At 43.3% G+C, this 19,022-nt stretch overlaps 1 protein-coding gene across 3 annotated transcripts in view; it reads right to left on the reverse strand.

The window, feature by feature from the left end:
• The window catches only part of LGALS12 (galectin 12), a 62,632-nt gene that overhangs the window by 13,222 nt on the left and 30,388 nt on the right, over positions 1–19,022 (reverse strand). For all 3 annotated transcript variants that reach the window (XM_077458506.1, XM_077458502.1, XM_077458513.1), the window contains 2 exons: positions 9,507–9,598; positions 8,324–8,486 (listed from right to left, as the gene is read on the reverse strand). In XM_077458506.1, the coding sequence (XP_077314632.1) occupies positions 8,324–8,486; positions 9,507–9,598 (255 nt within the window). The remainder of the gene's footprint in view (positions 1–8,323; positions 8,487–9,506; positions 9,599–19,022) is intronic.

Genomic DNA, 19,022 nt, shown 5'->3' on the forward strand with positions numbered 1-19,022 from the left:
AGGATTATTTCTCTAGATTGAGAATCCCATCCAGGTGTCTCAGATAACTGACTGTTCTGGACACCCCTTGATTTAACACTGCCATTGCCTGATCTACCCATAGGTAGTCGTCTAGGTATGCAATTACTGCTATACCCTGGCCCTTTAGTCTTGCTAGTACTGGGGCTAACACTTTTGTAAACAGTCGGGGAGTGGATGGCTAACTTGAAAGGCAAGGACAAGAAATGAAAGTAAGATGCTAGAACCTCTCCTCCCCGTAGGGTGAAAACAACTGACCGAATGGACTCCAATCGAAAGCAGCAGATGTTTAGGAAGTGATTCAGATTCCTGAGATCTAGAATGGGTCTGACATCTCCATTTGGTTTTGGTACCATAAAGAGATTTGAATAAAACTCCATGTCCCTCTCTTCTGAGGGAACCTCTTATCACTGCCCGATACAGTAATCGGTCCAGTGCCAGAAATAAGGACTTTTACTAGGTCCTTGGGAACGTTTGCTCTTAGAAAACGTCATGGTGGAAACTCTTGGAACTCTAGTCTGCAGTAGCCTTAGGCTACAAAGAGGACCTACTTGTCTTGGATTTCCTCTTGCCAAGTTTCTGAAAACCACCACAGTCTTCCCCCAACTCGATCGAGTGGGGGCACCCCTTCACAAGGAAGCCTTGGGACTCTGTTTTGTGGACTTTTGACTCCAGGGCTTTTTGTAGCTCTGTGTCTGGTTACGAGGCTTATCCTTTGCCCCTGATGGTGGAGACTGTCGAGACTGCCTTGAGGCTGTTGCCCCAGACATCTAAAAAGCAGAGGTCCATCAAACAAAAACCCAGCCAAGAGCTGCTTGCATGGTAACTCGGCTGACCAGCCGTTTAGCCACAGAATCCTGCACATAAGTATCGACATGAGCGCAAGGCGAGACGCCTGATGAATAAAATCCTTGATAGCGTCCACTGCAAAGTATAGGGACTTAGATAGCTCAGCTAAACTTTGGGCCTCTTCAGTTTGAGCAGGAACTTTTTTTTTAAAACCTACTTGAATTCTTCCGGAAGGGACTGACAGACGCCTATTGCTGCCACTGCAGGTTGTACTACCGCACCAGCTACAGCAAAATGAGGCCTTAAGTAGAGATTCCAACTTCTTATCAGCTAGATCACTAAATACTTCTATATTGTCCACTTGTACAAGTTAAACTCCTGTTCAGAGGAGATAGCCGCATCTACTGCTGGCAAATCCCATCTCTTTGAGAACATTTTGTCTATAAGATAAAGAATTGAAAATCTTTTATTAGGAGAAGACTACTTATCTGGGTGATCCCAATCAGCATAAATTAGTTGCTCTAGTAACGGGTGCATAGAGAAAGCATAAGAACCCTGTGGGGGTTTTAGCGAATCCAAAGAGGGGGGGGGGGAAGGAAAGAGGGGGGACTCAGCAGGGGGGAATCTGACCTCCCCGATGGTGGATGGTCCCCCCAAAACCCTCTGATGGCTGACAGAACAGGAGAAAATAGCAATGCTGCAGCCTTTGCAGGCCGTGCCATGCCAGACCTTCAAGGACCGGGTCCCCTTTTACGGGTTCACTCCCTCGGACCTGTACAGCACCCTGCCGGAAAACTCTTTGGCTGTATCAACATGACCAAGGTGCTGGGTCCCAGGGTCCAGCTCTCAAAGAGAAGCATTACAGGCAAAAACCTTGTTCTTCCACGAGGCCCGGATACCATAGTTTGGCTTTCAAGCATTTTACATGGATCCGTTTGTACAGCTCCTTGATCCCGTCAGGGATTGCTTAGCGGAGCTCTCTTAGCACTTCCTCAACCGTGACCAACACCTTAGCGAAAGGTGAAAAAAACTGGTGAAAATAAACTAAGATACTCCCGGTATGGGAGGGGTTATATAAGGAGGAGCACTTCCGGTTTGCTTTTTGGTTATACCACTGTTTATTCACCTAAAAGGTGACATATAGTTATTACTATGGTGTTCTGTGTCCCGTGATGTATGATAAAGAAACATTGTCTTCTGAGGCAAGAAGAGGAGCCTGATGTGGCAGCTAATTGAGCGGGCAGGAGAAGACAGCAACGAGGAGTGGATCTGGAGGTGTTTGGACCTCGATCTTCGGGTCAAGCTCCAGGGGGAGCTGCATCAGCCGCCGCTGGCTCCAGAAGCTAGACAAGCAGCGCTTGAAGAGACCATCTAGGAGTCCATGCCGCCTCCGTAGGAAGAGGATGGGCAGCAGGAGGAGTCACCTAGTCATCAGCGGGGAGGCGGAGCTACCTCCGGCCCTGGGAGTAGCCCGGCGAAGAGGAGGCGCATTTCATGCCAAAGACACTCCCCTTCACTGCCTCGGTCAACGCAGGCTAGAAGCACCGTACGATCCTCTCTGCACAGCCGCAGAACTGAGGTGCGGCCAGGGGCGTGGCAGTAGGAGGGGCCACGTCACAATCTAATGTAATTTAAGCTACCAGAAAAAAATATATATACCGAAGATTAGTTCAACGTTATTACTTATGATCCGCAGGAAAATATTACGTTTAAAAGCAATGCAGTCACTATTGGTTCTTTTGCCTCTAAACCCTTGTACACACGGTCGGACATTCCGACAACAAAATCCGTCGGATTTTGTCCGAAACTGGTGTTGCATACACACGGTCGGACAAAGTTGTCGGAAAATCCGATCGTTCAGAGCGGGATGACGTTATTTCTTTAAGACAGGACTATGTTCAGGCTAGTAGCCAATAGCTTTGTTCTAGGAATTTGATCTGAGCATGCGTGGCACTTTGTCCGATCGGAATTCTCTACAAACGATGGACAAAGTCCGATCGGACCATGTTGTCGGAAATTTTTATAGCCCAGCTCTAAAACTTTGTCGGTCGGATATTTTCCGACGGAAACAGTCCGATGGAGCCCACACGGTCGGATTATCCGACAACACAGTCCGATCGGACATTTTCCATTGGAATATCCGACCGTGTGTACAAGGGCTAAGAGTATATATATATATATATATATATATATATATATATATATATATATATATATATATATATATAGCAATCGCTGGTTTAAGTTACACATGACATATGAGGGAAGACCCATTAGTCTGGCTGCAATTTTTTTACTTTAAAACGGGAGGGCTATGTGGCAGGAGGAATTTATTTTGGATAAAGAATTTCTCCTCTTCACTGATTCGGCTGGTCCATATGGTTTTGCTGCAGTTTGGCGATCCCATTGGTGTGCTGAGTGATGGAATCCCAGCTGGCAAGTGAAGGGTTATTTAAAACTGGAATTATTTCCAATTATAGTGGCTTTGGAAATTTGGGGTCACAATTTTAAAAATAAAGGATTCTAGTCAGAACGGATAATAAGGGAGTGATCTATGCTATTAACTGCCTAACATCCAAGTCGCCGCCCATTATTGTGCTACTACGCCATATGATATTTAAATGTCTCATCCTAAACATTTGGTTGAAGGCAATTCACGTGGCTGGTAAGAACAATGACGTGGCTGACTCATTATCTAGCCTGCAGATGGATTGTTTTTTCCAGCTATTTCCAAATGCGGACCAAGTGAGAGTGCTGTGCGTGCACGCAAGGTATGGGACCTCCTTTAGGGTCCATATCCGAGTATATTAAAAATTCTGTTGCACCTTCGACCTGGGCTTGATATCAATCAGCCTGGTTTCTCTGGCTTTCATTTTTAAATTTCATCCAGAAACTCCATGTTTCGTTCTCTGAAGGCTTGTTTTGCCATTTTTTTGGATTTCTTATTTAAAACATATTCTTGGTCTCATGTACAGAAGACATTGTCTGGAGTCAAATTCTTTTCTCAAGTTAAATAATCTGCCTTCTTGTCTACAATATTACTCGGTGAAACAAGCTTTGAAAGGCTACAAGAGAAATCATTTTAAAAATTGATCATCACAAACCTATTATTACACCCGATATCCTTATGAGACTTTGTTCTGTAACAAGTCAAGTTTGTTTCCCTCAGTTCGAGTCAGTACTTTTCAAAGCTTTTTGTCCTGTAACATTATTGGGAGCACTTAGTTTCTGAACTGAGCGTTATTCAAGCTGCTGACATTATCGTTTTGGACTCTATGGCAAAAATATTTATAGGGTGGTCTAGAACAGACCAATTTGGAAAAGGAAAATGGTTAACTCTTCATGCTTATAGTGGTTCTCCCATTTGCCCAGTACAATTATTAAAGTATTATTTACAAATCAAACCTCTAGCTGCTTCAAGTTTTTTTAATTCATGAGTCTGGTACCCCCTCTTACCAAGTACCAATTTAGAAGTTTCCTTTTTGCTGGTAAATGACCAGAGGTCTTTTTACAATTTGGCACTGCGCTGCTTTAACTGGTAATTGCGCGGTCATGCAATGTTGTACCCAAACAAAATTTGCGTCCTTTTCTTCCCACAAATAGAGCTTTCTTTTGATGGTATTTGATTGCCTCTGCGATTTTTATTTTTTGCGATATAAATGGAAAAAGACCGCAAATTTTGAAAAAAAATGATATTTTCTATATTTTTGTTATTAGAAAAATACAATAAACTCAATTTTAGTCATACATTTAGGCCAAAATGTATTCAGCCACATGTCTTTGGTAAAAAAAAAAGTCAATAACTGTATATTTATTGGTTTGCGCAAAAGTTGTCACATCTACAAACTAAGGTACGTTTTCTGGAATTTACGCAGCTTTTAGTTTACGACTGCCTATCTCATTTCTTGAGGTGCTAAAATGGCAGGGCAGTACAAAACCCCCCCAAATGACCCTATTTTGGAAAGTAGACCCCCTAAGGAAATTGATAAGTGGCATGTTGAGCCCATTGAATATTTTATTTTTTTGCCTCAAGCGATTGAATAATGACAAAAAAAATTTTTTTTTTTTTTTGTTTTTTTACACAAAGTTGTCACTAAATGATATATTGCTCACACATGCTATGGGCATATGTGAAATGACACCCCAAAATAAATTCTGCTGCTTCTCCTGAGTACGGGGATACCACATGTGTGGGATTTCTTGGGAGCCTAGCCGCGTACGGGGCCCCGAAAGCCAAGAACCGCCTTCAGGTTTTCTAAGGGCGTAAATATTTGACTTCACTCCTCACTACCTATTACAGTTTTGAAGGCCATAAAATACCAAGATGGCACAAAACCCCCACAAATGACCCCATTTTAGAAAGTAGACACCCCAAGCTATTTGCTGAGAGGCATGTTGAGTCCATGGAATATTTTATATTTTGCCACAAGTTGCGGGAAAATTACAAACTTTTTTATTTTATTTATTTTTTTCACAAAGTTGTCACTAAATGATATATTGCTCACGCATGCCATGGGCATATGTGAAATGACACCCCAAAATAAATTCTGCTGCTTCTCCTGAGTATGGGGATACCACATATGTGGGACTTTTTGGGAGCCTAGCCGTGTACGGGGCCCCGAAAACCAAGCACCGCCTTCAGGCTTTCTAAGGGCGTTACAGTTTTGAAGGCCAAAAAATGCCAAGATGGCACAAACGCCCCCCAAATGACCCCATTTTGGAAAGTAGACACCCCTAAATTTAGGGGTACACTAGTGGGACTAGGTAATAAATGGCGGGTGCCCTGAAACTATAAAAAAATAACTAACCAACCAGCGTCACCTGTAACCGTTATATGGTGATCACTGGTGAAAGGGTTAACTAGGGGGCAATCAGGGGGCTTTATGCGGTAGTATATGGGGGTCCCTGGCGCTATAAAAAGCTGCGGCGAACCTAAATACCTACCTGCCTAACTAGCGTCACCTGTGACACTAATACAGCGATCAGAAAAACGATCGCTTATTAGGCTGGGTTCACACTGGAGCGATGCAGGAACGCCACAAATCTGCGGCGGGTTCCCGCATCGCATGCCTCCCAGCGGCAGTTCAGCGAACTGCTGGGAGTGTCAGTGAAATGTTAATGACACCCCCAGATCAGTTCGCATATCGCAGTGCGATCTGCAAACTCGGATCGCATGGTGTGAACACCCATGCGATCCGATTCTGCTGCGGACCAAATAAAAGGGTCCCATGTGAATTTGCGGCGGGTGCGGCGCGAATTCAGCCATACTATCTGTATGGCTGAACTCGAATCGCACAGAGATCGGATGCGATTTGCACTGCAGTGCGAATCACATTCGTTCTCATAAACCGCTGCAATGTGAACCCAGCCTTAGTGACACTGGCGACGGGGGGTGATCACGGGGTTAAACCTTTATTGGGGGGGTTAGGGGGGCACATTAGAACTAAAGGGGGCTAACCCTAACTGCCCTAACAGTTATTACAGTCACAAATGACACCAATGCAAAAAAAAATAAAAAATGCAATTGGTGTCACTGTGACTGGGGGGGGGGGGGGCAGGGGTAATTGGGGGGGTGATCGGGGGGGTAAAGGGGGGGTGTGAGTGTGCCTGGCATGTTCTACTGTACGTGTGGTGTGTTGGTGCAACTCACCGATCCTCTCTCCTCGGTGCCGGAACGAAAAATACCGACACGGAGGAGAGATTACATCATTTCCTCTCCTGTGTTTACATTACAGGAGAGGAAGTGATGTCACGGAGCATTTCTATTCGTCGGGAGCGATCGTGAGGGGGTGGCCATGAATGAATGGCCGCCCCCTCATCCCGGATCGCTCCCAAACGAATACCGACCGCCGCAGGCACGGGGGGGGGGGCCCGATCGGGCCCCCCACCCGCGGGAAGGCAGGGACTTATATATACGCCCATATGCCTGCCCGTGCCATTCTGCCGACGTATATCGTCGTGCGGCGGTCGGCAAGTGGTTAAGAAACGTTTGAAAGGTTTTAAATTTGCACCAGTCTCATCTTCTATCTCCTTCGTTTAGAACCACTTTTACCTACAGGTAAGCCTATATTAAGGCTTACCTGCAGGTACTGGAAATATCTCTTAAACCTCCACGGTTTAGGACAATAAAGCCGGGCGCCGATGTCTATGGCGCATGCGCACATTAGAAGGGGCAGATCATGCCGTGACAGTCACTGAGCCGGAGATTGTGGCCCCAGAAGGAAGAGGGGTGAAGATGGACGCTTGCTGTTAGTGGGGGCAGCGGTGACATCACAGGCTTCAGTTTCAGGTAAGTGACACATAATAGGCTACTATGCGATGCAGAGTAGCCCATTATGCTTTACCTTTGCAGGGAAATAAAGAGGAAGTAAAACCCATCAGGGGGTGCATAGGATGCATTAAGGTGAAGAAAAAAAAACAAACAAAAAAAAAAACCACAAGGGTTTGCAGTCCCTTTAAGGTTTTTTTACCTTAATACAGAGTTTGCATTAAAGCGGAAGTCCCACAAATTTTTTTTTTTTTAAAGTCATCAGCTACAAATACTGCCGCCGTTTACTTTTAAAATAAGGACACTTACCTGTCCCAGGGTCCAGTGATGTCGGCACCTGAGGCCAAACCGTCCCTTCGGTCCTCGGGTGCTGCCGCCATCTTCGGTAGGGGAATCAGGAAATTAAGCCTTGCGGCTTCACTTCCCGGTTCCCTACTGCATATGTGCGAGTCGCACTGCGCAATCCGAATGGCCCCTGCTGTCTCTGGGACCCGTGTGTGTCCCAGCAGACAGTGCAGGGGGACAGGAAGTGGCCCCCCTCCCCCTGAAAGGTGCCTAATTTGACACCGGGGGGGGGGGGAGGTTTCCAAAAAGCAGAGGTTCCATTTTTGTGTGGACCTCCACTTTAAGGTAAAAAACCTTCTGTGCTCCAGGATCCCCCGGCCCCCTCTTATACTTACCTGAGCTCTATCCAGTGATGATCTGCTGTCTCCCTTCTCACTGGTCCAGTGGCTCCTGCTGCTGTCAAGCAAACTGTGACAAGGGAGTGGGGCCAAGCTGCTCAGTCTATGTTAATAGAAGCCGATGCGGTGGCTCGGGAGTGAGCCCGCACCAGTGCCCCCAAAGAAAGGGGCTGTGAGGGCACTCATCGAAGATGAGGAGCCAAGAGCCACTGAGAGTAGACCCAAGAAGAAGAGGATCGTGGGTGCTCTGTGTAAAACCATTGCACAGAGCAGGTAAGTATAACAAAAAAAAGAGATAGATATATAGATATATATATATAGATATATATATATATATATATATATATATATATAAAAATTTATTAGCAGTCGCCCCCCCCTCCTCCTGAACCATACCATTTTTGTCAAAACTTAACAAGCTGAAGTTAGAAGCTGATTTGGTACCATGCACAGCTGCACCCGACTTTGCACTCTCCAGTTTTAGTAAATCAAGCTTTTGTCTGCTTTTTCAGTTTTTCCACTGGAGCCCCCCCCCCACCTACACATCAAAAAAAAAAAAACTTACCTCAAAAAACCTTTCTGGGTAAAACAAAAAGAAAGGCGTCTGGACATTCTGCGGCTGCCCCCATGACTGGCTGATGAAAGAATTATAACTCAGTGTCTGATCCTGGAAATTTGCGGTCAATTTAAAAGGGATGGAGTCACTGGATTTCAACTGAAGAGTAAGTCTGTAAAGAGAATACACATCCAATAAAAACATCCTCATTGGTGAATATTCAACTTATTCAATTTATGATCATTTGTCAGATGAAACTTACTTTTTTTTTTTAAATAAGATTTCCTAGTCTGGTGTGATGTCTGTGCCTCATAGACAATTCATTCATTCATTTCTTTCTACATTCCAACAGAGCTACAAGCAATGTTCAACTTTAAACAGGACAAAGTGTAAACTTGTCACTAAAAGCTAACAAAAAAAAAAAAAAAAAAAAGAAGGATTTTGCCACAGCAGCAAAACTGGATTTTTTTTTATAGCATTTGTGTACTAGATCAGCCATCACTGGGCCTTATAAACAATCCTCATGGTATTACTTGTATTTCACAATCTTATTTTCTTAGTACAGACGTAAAAGTTAATGGGATAATCTGCTATACAGATGCCCTGAAAAAAAAACAAGGCTCCATTTCTACAATATAGCTTAAAGTGGATGTAAACTCTCTCCTATACCCAGTGAAGTGAACACCCTCAGATGACAGAGATGAAAAAAGGCTCCTACATACGTTTTACATGTATATCTGCGGTCTTCAGCTTTGTATATTCTTTAGAAAGTGCACGTTAAAAGAAAAAAAAAAAAAAAAAAAACTCTTCCTGTTTCAGCAGTGGGAGGGGTGTCTGAGCATATACTGACAGCCAACTGGAGGAAAGGCACCCCTCCCCCCTCCACATTAGGCAGGAGGAACAAAGAAACATGCTGTGCTGTGACTAGGCAAGCTCCCTGCTCATCTCTAAGCTCCCTCCTCAACATTTCAGCTTCTTTTATCTCCTGTGTCAGAGAACTTGTCAGAAGTTATCATGCTGATAACAGCGGAAGGGAGCAGCAGAAAGACAGAGCACTTAGGGCTTTGGAGAGAGATAAGTAAACACTTCAGATACAGTGTGTGCCTAGGTCACATTTCATGAATTGGGTTTACATCCACTTTAAAAAAGTAAAAAAAAAACAAAAAAAAACTAAAAAAAAACAAACACTGACTCATCTGGGTTTGCTGTCACTAAACCGCGGACAGCGATCACTTGACATTCAGAGAGTCCCATGGGAAAAGTCTTTGACAGTGGCGTTTTTTGCTGCAAAAAATAAAGAAAACATTTTGTTAGCCAAATTGAAAAGAACATTTATTATAACATTTAGTAAACTGTTAATATCCAAGTAGATTGAGTTCTGACTTTACTTGCTGTATTCTTTAACCAGGCCTGTGACTAAAAACACACTATAGTCATACAAAATAAATAGCAAAGTCAGCAATTGAAGCCTAAATATTTCTATCAACATAGGCATCCTTACTAAGGCAAACAGGAAGTGAAGCCTTGCGGCTACAGTCTGTTTCCTACTGCACGCGTGCGAGTCACGCAGGACTTTCTGAATGGTCCAGTCAGTGTCGATGGGGGAATACCTCCCTCCCTCCTATTAACTTTCACAAAGTCTGCCACTTCAGTGTTTAGATCTTTTTGTCAGATGTTACTATGGTATACTCAGGTATAATTGCAAGCATTTCATAAGTGTGAAAAGCTTTTATTGACAATTACATTAGGTTTATGAAAACAGTCAATATTTGCAATGCTTTTTTTTTTCAAAGACCTCTGCAATTAGCCCTGGCATGCTGTCAATCGATTTCTGGGCCACATCCTGTCTGATGGCAGCCCACAATTGCTCCACACAGACAATACAAAGGTTGAAGTCTGTTATGCATACTAAGTAGGAACAACGATCAAGGTCTCCTCACCAAATCAGTCCCCTCCCCCCACAGTTACAATCACTCCCTGGGGAACACAGTTAATCCATTGATCCCCCCCCCCCCCCCCCCCCCGTTAACCCCCTCCCTGCCAGTGACATTTACATAGTAATCAGTGTATTTTTATAGAACTGATCGCTAAAAAATAATAAAAAAATGCTATAAATCTATCCTCCCATTTTGTAGATGCTATAACTTTGCGCAAACCAATCAATATACGCGTATTGCAATTTTTATTACCAAAAATTATGTAGAAGAATACATATCAGCCTAAACTAAAGAAAAAGTTAGAGGAAAAAAAAAATAAAAAATTTGGAGATATTTATTATAGCAAAAAGTACAAAATAATGTTTTTTTTTTTCAAAATTGGTTGCTTTTTTTTTTGTTTATAGCATAAGAAATAAAAATCACTTAAATTTTTTTCACTTTTTAATCACTGTTTAACCACTAGAGATCCGCGCTATAGCCAAATGACGGCTATAGCGCGGACCTCCTTTGCACGAGCGGCCTGCGCCCCCCCTGAGGGGCGCGCGTGGCTTGCTCTGTGATCGGCGAGTCCGAGACTCGCCCGATCACGGATCCGAGCAAGGGGGTCGATCCCGACCCCTTACCACGTGATCAGCTGTCAGCCAATGACAGCTGATCATGTGATACAACGGAGCCGGTAATCGGCTATTTTTCCTCCTCGCGCTGACAGCGCGAGGAGAAAAAAAAAAAAAAAAAGAGCCGATCACCGGCGGCCGTGATCGGGACATCAGTTCCGATCACGGCCAGCTTACCAGTGCCCACCTGCCCCCTGCCAGTGCCACCTGACAAATAAGTGCCCCCCCCGTCAGTGCCACCCATCAGTGCCCACAATCTGCCTCAACAACGGTGCTGCACCCCAGTGCCACATATCCGTGCCCATCAGTGTCATCTACCAGTGCCACCTATCAGTGCCCATCAGTCCCATCTATCAGTGGTACCTATTAGTGCCCCTTAGTGCCACCCATCCGTGCCACCTTATCTGTGCCCATCTTTGCCCATCAGTGCCGCCTTATCTGTGCCTATTAGCGCCGTCTTAACTATGCCTATCATATCAGTGCCCACCAGTGCAGCCTATCAGTGCCGCCTCATCAGCGCACTTCAATGAAGGAGAAAAATGACCTGTTTGCAAAATTTTATAACAAACATTTTTTTGTTTGTTTATGAAAAAATAAAACTCCCAGCTGTAATTAAATACCACCAAAAGAAAGCTCTATTTGTGGGAAAAAAATGATAAAAATTTCATTTGGGTACAGTGTTGTATGCCCGCACAATTGTCATTCAAAGTGCATCAGCGCTGAAAGCTGAAAATTGGTCTGGGCAGGAGGGGGGTTTAAGTGCCCAGTAAGCAAGTGGTTAACTAGTTGCTGACCACCGGCCATCAAATGATGGCCAGGCGGTGCATCTCTTGTGGCGGGAGGGCGTCATATGACGTCCTCCCATTTAAACAGGGAATGCGCGCGATCGTGCCACGGAGACACCGCTCGCCACCGAGCGGTGGGTTGGGCATGGCTGTTTACCACGTGATCGGCCGTGATGATGAAGTCACGGCTGATCACAGATGGTTACGCCCCCACTGTGCACGGCGCGTGATCACGTCGGTGGCGGCATGTTCCCGGGAACACTGCTCATCACCGACGCTGGTAAATAGCCATTGGCTGGCTGTTTACCCACGTGATGGGCTGTGATCCTTTCACAGCCGATCACTAAATGTAAACAAACTGCAGGAGATTACGGTAACATCTCATTACCGCTTACAGTACACACAAATCACATTGATTGCGCCCCCCCCCAATAAAGAGGATCTGCCACCCATCATAGTACCTGTCACTCAGTCCATCAGAGTACCCGAGTACCTGTCACAGCCTATCAAAGTACCCAAATACCCGTCACAGCCCATCCGAGTACCCGAGTACCTGTCCCAGTCCATATGAGTAACTGAGTACCTGTCACAGTCCTTCAGAGTACCCAAATACCAGTCACCAGGCCATCAGAGAACCTGTCACCAGGCCATCAGAGTACCCCAGTACCTGTCACCAGCCCATCAGAGTACCACAGTACCTATTTGTACCAATATATGTTGGGGTGTTTGATTTCCAAAATGGGGTCATTTTGTGGGTAATGCCATTGTCCTGGTGCTCCAGGACCTTCAAAAGTGTGATGGGTAGGAATGAAATGAGATGAGATGTGTCATTTATGCTCCTAGAACGCCTGAAGGTACTACTTCAATGTTCGGCCTCTCTATGTGACCAGGCTGTTTAAAAGTCCTACACGTGTGGTATCGCCATACTCGTGAGGAGTAGCAGAATGCGTTTTGGGGTGTAATGTTTGCTATATACATGCTATGTATATATGTTAGAAATAGCTTATAAATTTACAACTTTGTGTAAAAAAATAAATAAATAAAAATATAATAATAATTTTTTTCCACATTTTCCAAAAAATTCTGGGAAAAAAAAAATGAACAGTTCAAATGACTCATTCTGCCTCACAGATTATATGTTGGGGTGTTGCCCACAAAATTACCCCATTTTGGAAAGCCAGTTCCATTGTCCTGGTACTCTAGGGCCTTCAAAAGTGTAATAGGTGGCTGTGAAATGAGATGTGTTATTTTTGCTCGTAGAACATCTGAAAGTGCCACTTCAATGTTGGTGCTCTGTATGTGGCCATACTGTGCAAAAGTGGGGTGTAATTTGTTGTATGCATATGCTGTGAGAAATAACCTGATAATATGACATTTTTGTAAAAAAAAAAAAAAAAAAACTCACCATGCTACTTAATACCTTGGAATGTCTAGTTTCTAAAAAGGGGTCATTTGGGGAGGTATTTGTACTTTCCTGACTTGTTAGTGTCTCAAGAAATTAGATACACCCAATGTACTGAAGGCCTGATCAGATGTGATAAATTTTCAGTGATTGGCACCGTATAGTTTATAGACTCTAATTTTCACAAAGACCAAATAATATACACTACCAAAGACCAAATGACCAAATAATATACACTAATATGGGTTATTTTTACCAAAGATATATAGCAGTATACATTTTGGCCAAATTCATTTATTTATGAAGAAAAAATTACTAATTAGCAAAATTTTCACAGAAAGAAAAAGGAATTTTATTCCACAAAATGTATGTTTTGTTTTTAATTATAGTACAAAAAATAAAAACCCACTAGTGATTAAATGCCACTAAAAGAAAGCTCTATTTGTGTGGAAAAAAGGACGCAAGTTGCATATGGGTACAGTGTTGCATGACTGAGTAATTGTCATTGTGAGAGCGCTGAAAGCTGAAAATTGGTCTGCTCAGGAAGGGGGTGTAAGTGCACTGTATTGAGGTGGTTAAATACTACCAAAAGAAAGTTCTATTTGGGGGGGGAGGACATCAATTTTGTTTAAATGCAACGTCGCACGATCGCTCAATTGACAGTTAAAGCGATGCAGTGCTGTATCGCAAAAAATGGCCTGGTCATTGAGCAGCCAAATCTTCCGGGGCTGAAGTGGTTAAGGTCTGGGGAGTTTCCTGCCCATTGACCCAAAATTTCAATGTTTTGTTCCCCAAGCCACTTAGTTATCACTTTTGCCTCATGGCATGGTGCTCCATCATGCTGGCAAATGCATTGTTCACCACCAAATGGTTCATGGATGGTTGGGCGAAGTTGCTCGCAGAGGATATTTTTGTACCATTCTTTGGCTTTGTTCCTAGGAAAAATTGTGCGTGAGCCCACTCTCTTGGCTGAGGAGCAACCCCACACATGAATGATCTCAGGATGCTTTACTGTTGGCATGAAACAGAATGGTAGCGCTCACCTTTTCTTCTCCGGACAAGTTTTTTTTTCCCCGGATGCCCCAAACCATCAGGAAGGGGATTCAAAGAAAATGACTTTACCCCAGTCCTCAGCAGTTCAATCTCTGTACCTTTTGCAGAATATCAATCTGTCGGATGTTTCTCCTGGAGAGAAGTGGATTCATTGTGGCCTTTTTTGATACCAGGCCAACCCCCAAAAGTCTTCTCACTGTGCATGCAGATGCATTCACACCTGCCTGCTGCCATTCCTGAGCAAGCTCTGCATTGGTGGTTCCCCGATCCCACAGCTGAATCAACTGTAGGAGACGGTCAAGGCACTTGCTGGACTTTCTTGGGCGCCCTGAAGCCTTCTTCACAATTTAACCTCTCTCTTCGAAATTCTTGAAGATCCGACAAATGGTTGATTTAGGTGCAATCTTAGTAGCAGCAATTTCCTTGCCTGTAAATTCCGTTTTGTGCAAAGCAATAATGACTGCATGTGTTTCCTTGCAGGTAAACATGGTTAACAGAGGAAGAACAATGATTTCAAGAACCACCCTCTTAAAGCTTCCAGGCTGCTATTTTAACTCATTCAGCATAACAGAGTGATTTCCAGCCTTGTCCTCGTCAACACTGGCACCCGTTTTTTTTTTTTGGGGGGGGGGGGGGGGCGATTGAGTTAATTTTCATGGCAAAGAGGTACTTTGCAATTATTTGAAATTCATCTGATCACTCTTTGTAACATTCTGGAGTATATGCAAATTGCCATCATAAAAGCCGACTTTGTGAAAATCTGTGAGCACTTTATTTTGGAGCATTTGTACTTTAGCATCACACAGTGTTTGGAGCACATACTGTATGAGAAGATTTATTGATTATGTCTTATAGCAATGTCAGATTAAACATGAACTTTCATTTGTATTATTTTTATTCACTTTATAATTATTCAGCCCGTTTGATATTGCACTACTGTTGTGCCCTTCACGGTTTATTTTTTCTAATGACTCACTACTAATTTTAAGAGCAGCTTCAGGTTGTGATAGTGCTTGTTATTGTAATTGGCGCCGCACCCATTCTTTTAAATTTTTTGCTCCCGAAACAAGCTGTTTTACAACATTGTATATGACATTTTTACCAACAATTACAATTATTTTGGATTCTATTTTCCAGGTTTGGTCTGGTATTCCTTTCTGTATTTCTATGTACTAATGATCATGACAGACTGCAGGGCTTTCTAATTGGCAATGTGCATCAGGAAAATTAGATATGAGCTCCAGCCCATACTTGCTAGTTCTGCATGGCATTTGCCAGGCCTGAATGTCCCCTTGTCATTTATTGTAGGATAACCCCAGCACTGGAATGCAGGACTACAGAAAACCGAAAAACCCTTTAAAAAACTCTTAATCTAGTAAGACTTCATAACAGATTGTACACTATTTCTCCAAGCTCATAAGCACTGTCATTGCCTTTAGGACATTACGTTACGTATTTGTGCACATCTATGGACATTTTCTTGGATAAGGTAATGCTTTCTTTTATCTGCCTGGTTTACTGCATGGCTCTGACTTCAAGCTGAACTCTTAAAACTGCCTGTAGTCACATGTATAATATATGAATCCGTCCTGTAAAATAGCAGAAATCAGATACTTAGTTTACGTCCGGGTTTATGAACTAACACTGGCTCCATTTTTCTGGAAGCATTTGTAAAGAAGTTCTTGCAGCTGGGTATTTTATACAGTATCTGGAAAAAACAACATTTTTACTTTGTTCAGCCAATGAACAGGAAAGATGCGATGCTGATCATCTCTGTTATAGGGCCATTTGTGCATCTGCATTAGCATGCATTGCATTAAGTGAACGCACTCCAACTGTCCCATTCAGGCTCGGTTTACACCTATGCGTTTTCATTGTTTTTTTTGCAGCAATGCACTGCAGTCCATTTAACTTGGTTTCCTTTTCTCAGCCACTGAGTTTTTAAAAATAAATAAATTCAGGAACTTTTTTTTTTTTTTAACCGCTTCAGCCCCGGAAGATTCTCCCCCCGACTAGAGCACTTTTTGCAATTCGGCACTGCGTCGCTTTAACTGACAAATTGCGCAGTCGTGTGACGTTGCACCCAAACAAAATTGATGTCCTTTTTTCCCACAAATAGAGCTTTCTTTTGGTGGTATTTGATCACCTCTGCTGTTTTTATTTTTTTTTTGCGCAAAAAAAAAAAAAAAACAGCAATTTTGAAGAAAAAAAATAAAAAAGCAATATTTTTTACTATAATAAATATCCCACAAGATATATAAAACACATTTTTTTTTTACATAATAAGCAAATATTGATTGATTTGCTCAAAAGTTATAGCGTCTACAAAATAGGAGATAGTGTTATGGCATTTTTATTATTCTTTTTCACTAATAATGGCAACGATCTGCGATTTTGTATCAGGACTGCGACATTATGGTGGACACTTCTGACACATTTTTCGGACCATTGGCTTTTTTACAGCGATCAGTACTATAAAATGCACCAATTACTGTAAAAATGTCACTGGCAGGGAAGGGGTTAACCACTAAGGGGCTAATTGCGTTCCCTTTCTGTGTTCTAACTGAAGGGGGGAGGGGACTGTCTAAAGGGAGATGACAGATTGCTGTTCATACTGTGAATGAACAGGCGATCAGCCTCTTCTCCCCTCAGAGAACCGGAATCTATTTACACACACAGTTCCCGGTGTGTCAGCAATGATCGCGGGAGTCCAGCGGTGATCACAACCGCCGGGCACTCGCATCAGCTCTGGGGGCGAGCAGTGGGTGCACGTGCCCCTAGTGGCCAGAGGGTGAAGCGACGTTACATAATGTTTGTTTAGCCCAGCTGTGCCATTCTGGCTGGTCGGCAAGTGGTTAAGGCAAAACGGTGCGTTTTTAAATTTAATAGACTTCAAGAAAAAGCTGCACAAAAGCATTTAGTGCTTTTTTTGCAGCAACTTTGCCATTTGCCTTTTTAATCCACTCAACAACAAATTGGGCAAAAAAAAAAAAACACAAAAAAGTGTGTGAAATGCGTAAAAAAAATGCATGTGTGAAAATGCAAAATGCATAATGCACTGAAAAAAAGCACTGCAGAAACTGCATCTGTCCCCCACCAACTCGAGCACCACCAATCGCTTGGATCTCAGGGCTCCGTGAGCAGAGAGCTAGTGACTGTCACTCACCGCTCTCTGCTCTGCCCCTCCCCCTTGGTCACTGGAGTGGGTGGGAGTGGCCAGCTCAGGCTCTCAGCGGCTCACTGAAAGGCTGAGCTGGGGTTTCTGGTCCAGGCATGTAGGCAGATACCGACTTCATTGTCACGATCTTGCCCGAGCATGGACCGCCTCTGTGACGTTAGCCAACAGCGCCGTCTGCTGAAAACGGGTCACAGAAGTGCAACATAAACTGCAATCCTGTGATCCATAGGGGGAAGTACAGTGAACCAAGCTCAGGCTGGACTTCTTTAAAATACTGTTTATAATGCAGACTCTTTGATTTGATCTTTTTTCAGTTTTAGAAAGAAACATGGCAAAAAAAATAAAAAAAAATCATCATGTAAAAAGCGACATATACAACAGATCAGGAACAGCAAGCTCACTTCAGGTTAATTAAAACAGTGATTGGATGCACTTAGGGCATCAGTCCTAGCCATATGGGTTGTGATGGATGAGAAGAGGAGGAAAGCGTTAAGCAGTACCCCAAATCTCTTTAGAAGACACTTCCGCTCAATGCAAGAACCACTTTGTATGATATTTGGATTCCTTGTGGTTCCCAGAATCTCATTGGAAAGAGTGTGATGGCATCTCGCCTAGGTATGGTGAGTGGAAGATCAGGGTAGGTATAAATATAACTTTTTCCATAGGGGAGGGGTCCCAGCAAAAAAATTGACGATTACATATCCTATTTTAAAAAAGGTTTAGTGAATGTGTGTGAATTTAGGCACATCCAAACTAATTACTGCTTAACCACTTCAGCCTCCGAAGATTTTAACCCCTACCTGACCAGAGCACTTTTTAAAATTTGGCACTGCGTCACTTTAACTGAAATTGCGCGGTCATGCAATGCTGTACCCAAACAAAATGTGCGTCTTTTCTCACAAATAGAGCTTTCATTTGGTGGTATTTGATCACCTCTGCGTTTTTTATTTTTTGCTATAAATATCCCCCAAATATTTTTAAAAAAGTTATATTCTTCTAACAAAAAAAAAAAAAAATACAAACTATGGGAAAGATTTATGGCTTTTTTTTTTTTACCAGTATTGGCGGGGATCTGCGATTTTTAGCGGTCCTGCGGCGGACAGATCAGACACTTGACATTTACACAGAGATCAGTGCTATAAAAATGCACCGATTACTGTGTAAATGTCACTGGCAGGGAAGGGGTTAAATGTGTTTTCCCTCAGCGTGCTCTAACTGTATAGGGATGTGACATATCGTTGTTCCTACGTAGTAGGAACAAACGACGCATCTCCTCTGCCAGCACAGGGATTTGTGCGTTTACACAAATCCCTGTGCTGGCGCGCATGGCGAGATATATATCTATTGGCCCAGGAGAGCTATTGTGACGCAGTAAAACTAGGTGAGCCGGTGTTCTATCGATTTGTGCCCTCCATCGAAAAGTGCCCAAACATGCGCAGAACGGAAGGGGACTACAGCCGAGTTGCCGATCAGCTGGAGTGATGTCACCATAGCACATCGTAGTTTTTTTTTTTTCTCCCCAACAGGCGATACCATTTCACAAGCACAATTGAAAGCTATGCAAAGAGCAGAGGGACACCATAGATGTCAGATTGTGCCTCGCTGTAAACCCATGGCGCAACAGCGAGGCACAATGGCACAATGACAAAATACGGTGGTCCCTCCGCTGTTTGCATAGAATTAAATTGTGCCAGAGAAATCGTATCTTCATTGTAAAAAGGCTCCTAAGATGTGCGCAT

The sequence above is a fragment of the Lithobates pipiens genome, unplaced genomic scaffold (assembly GCF_037356315.1).
Source record: "Lithobates pipiens isolate NorthernLeopardFrog02 unplaced genomic scaffold, aLitPip1_a1.2 Scaffold_10, whole genome shotgun sequence".
NCBI classification, from domain to species: Eukaryota; Metazoa; Chordata; class Amphibia; order Anura; family Ranidae; genus Lithobates; species Lithobates pipiens.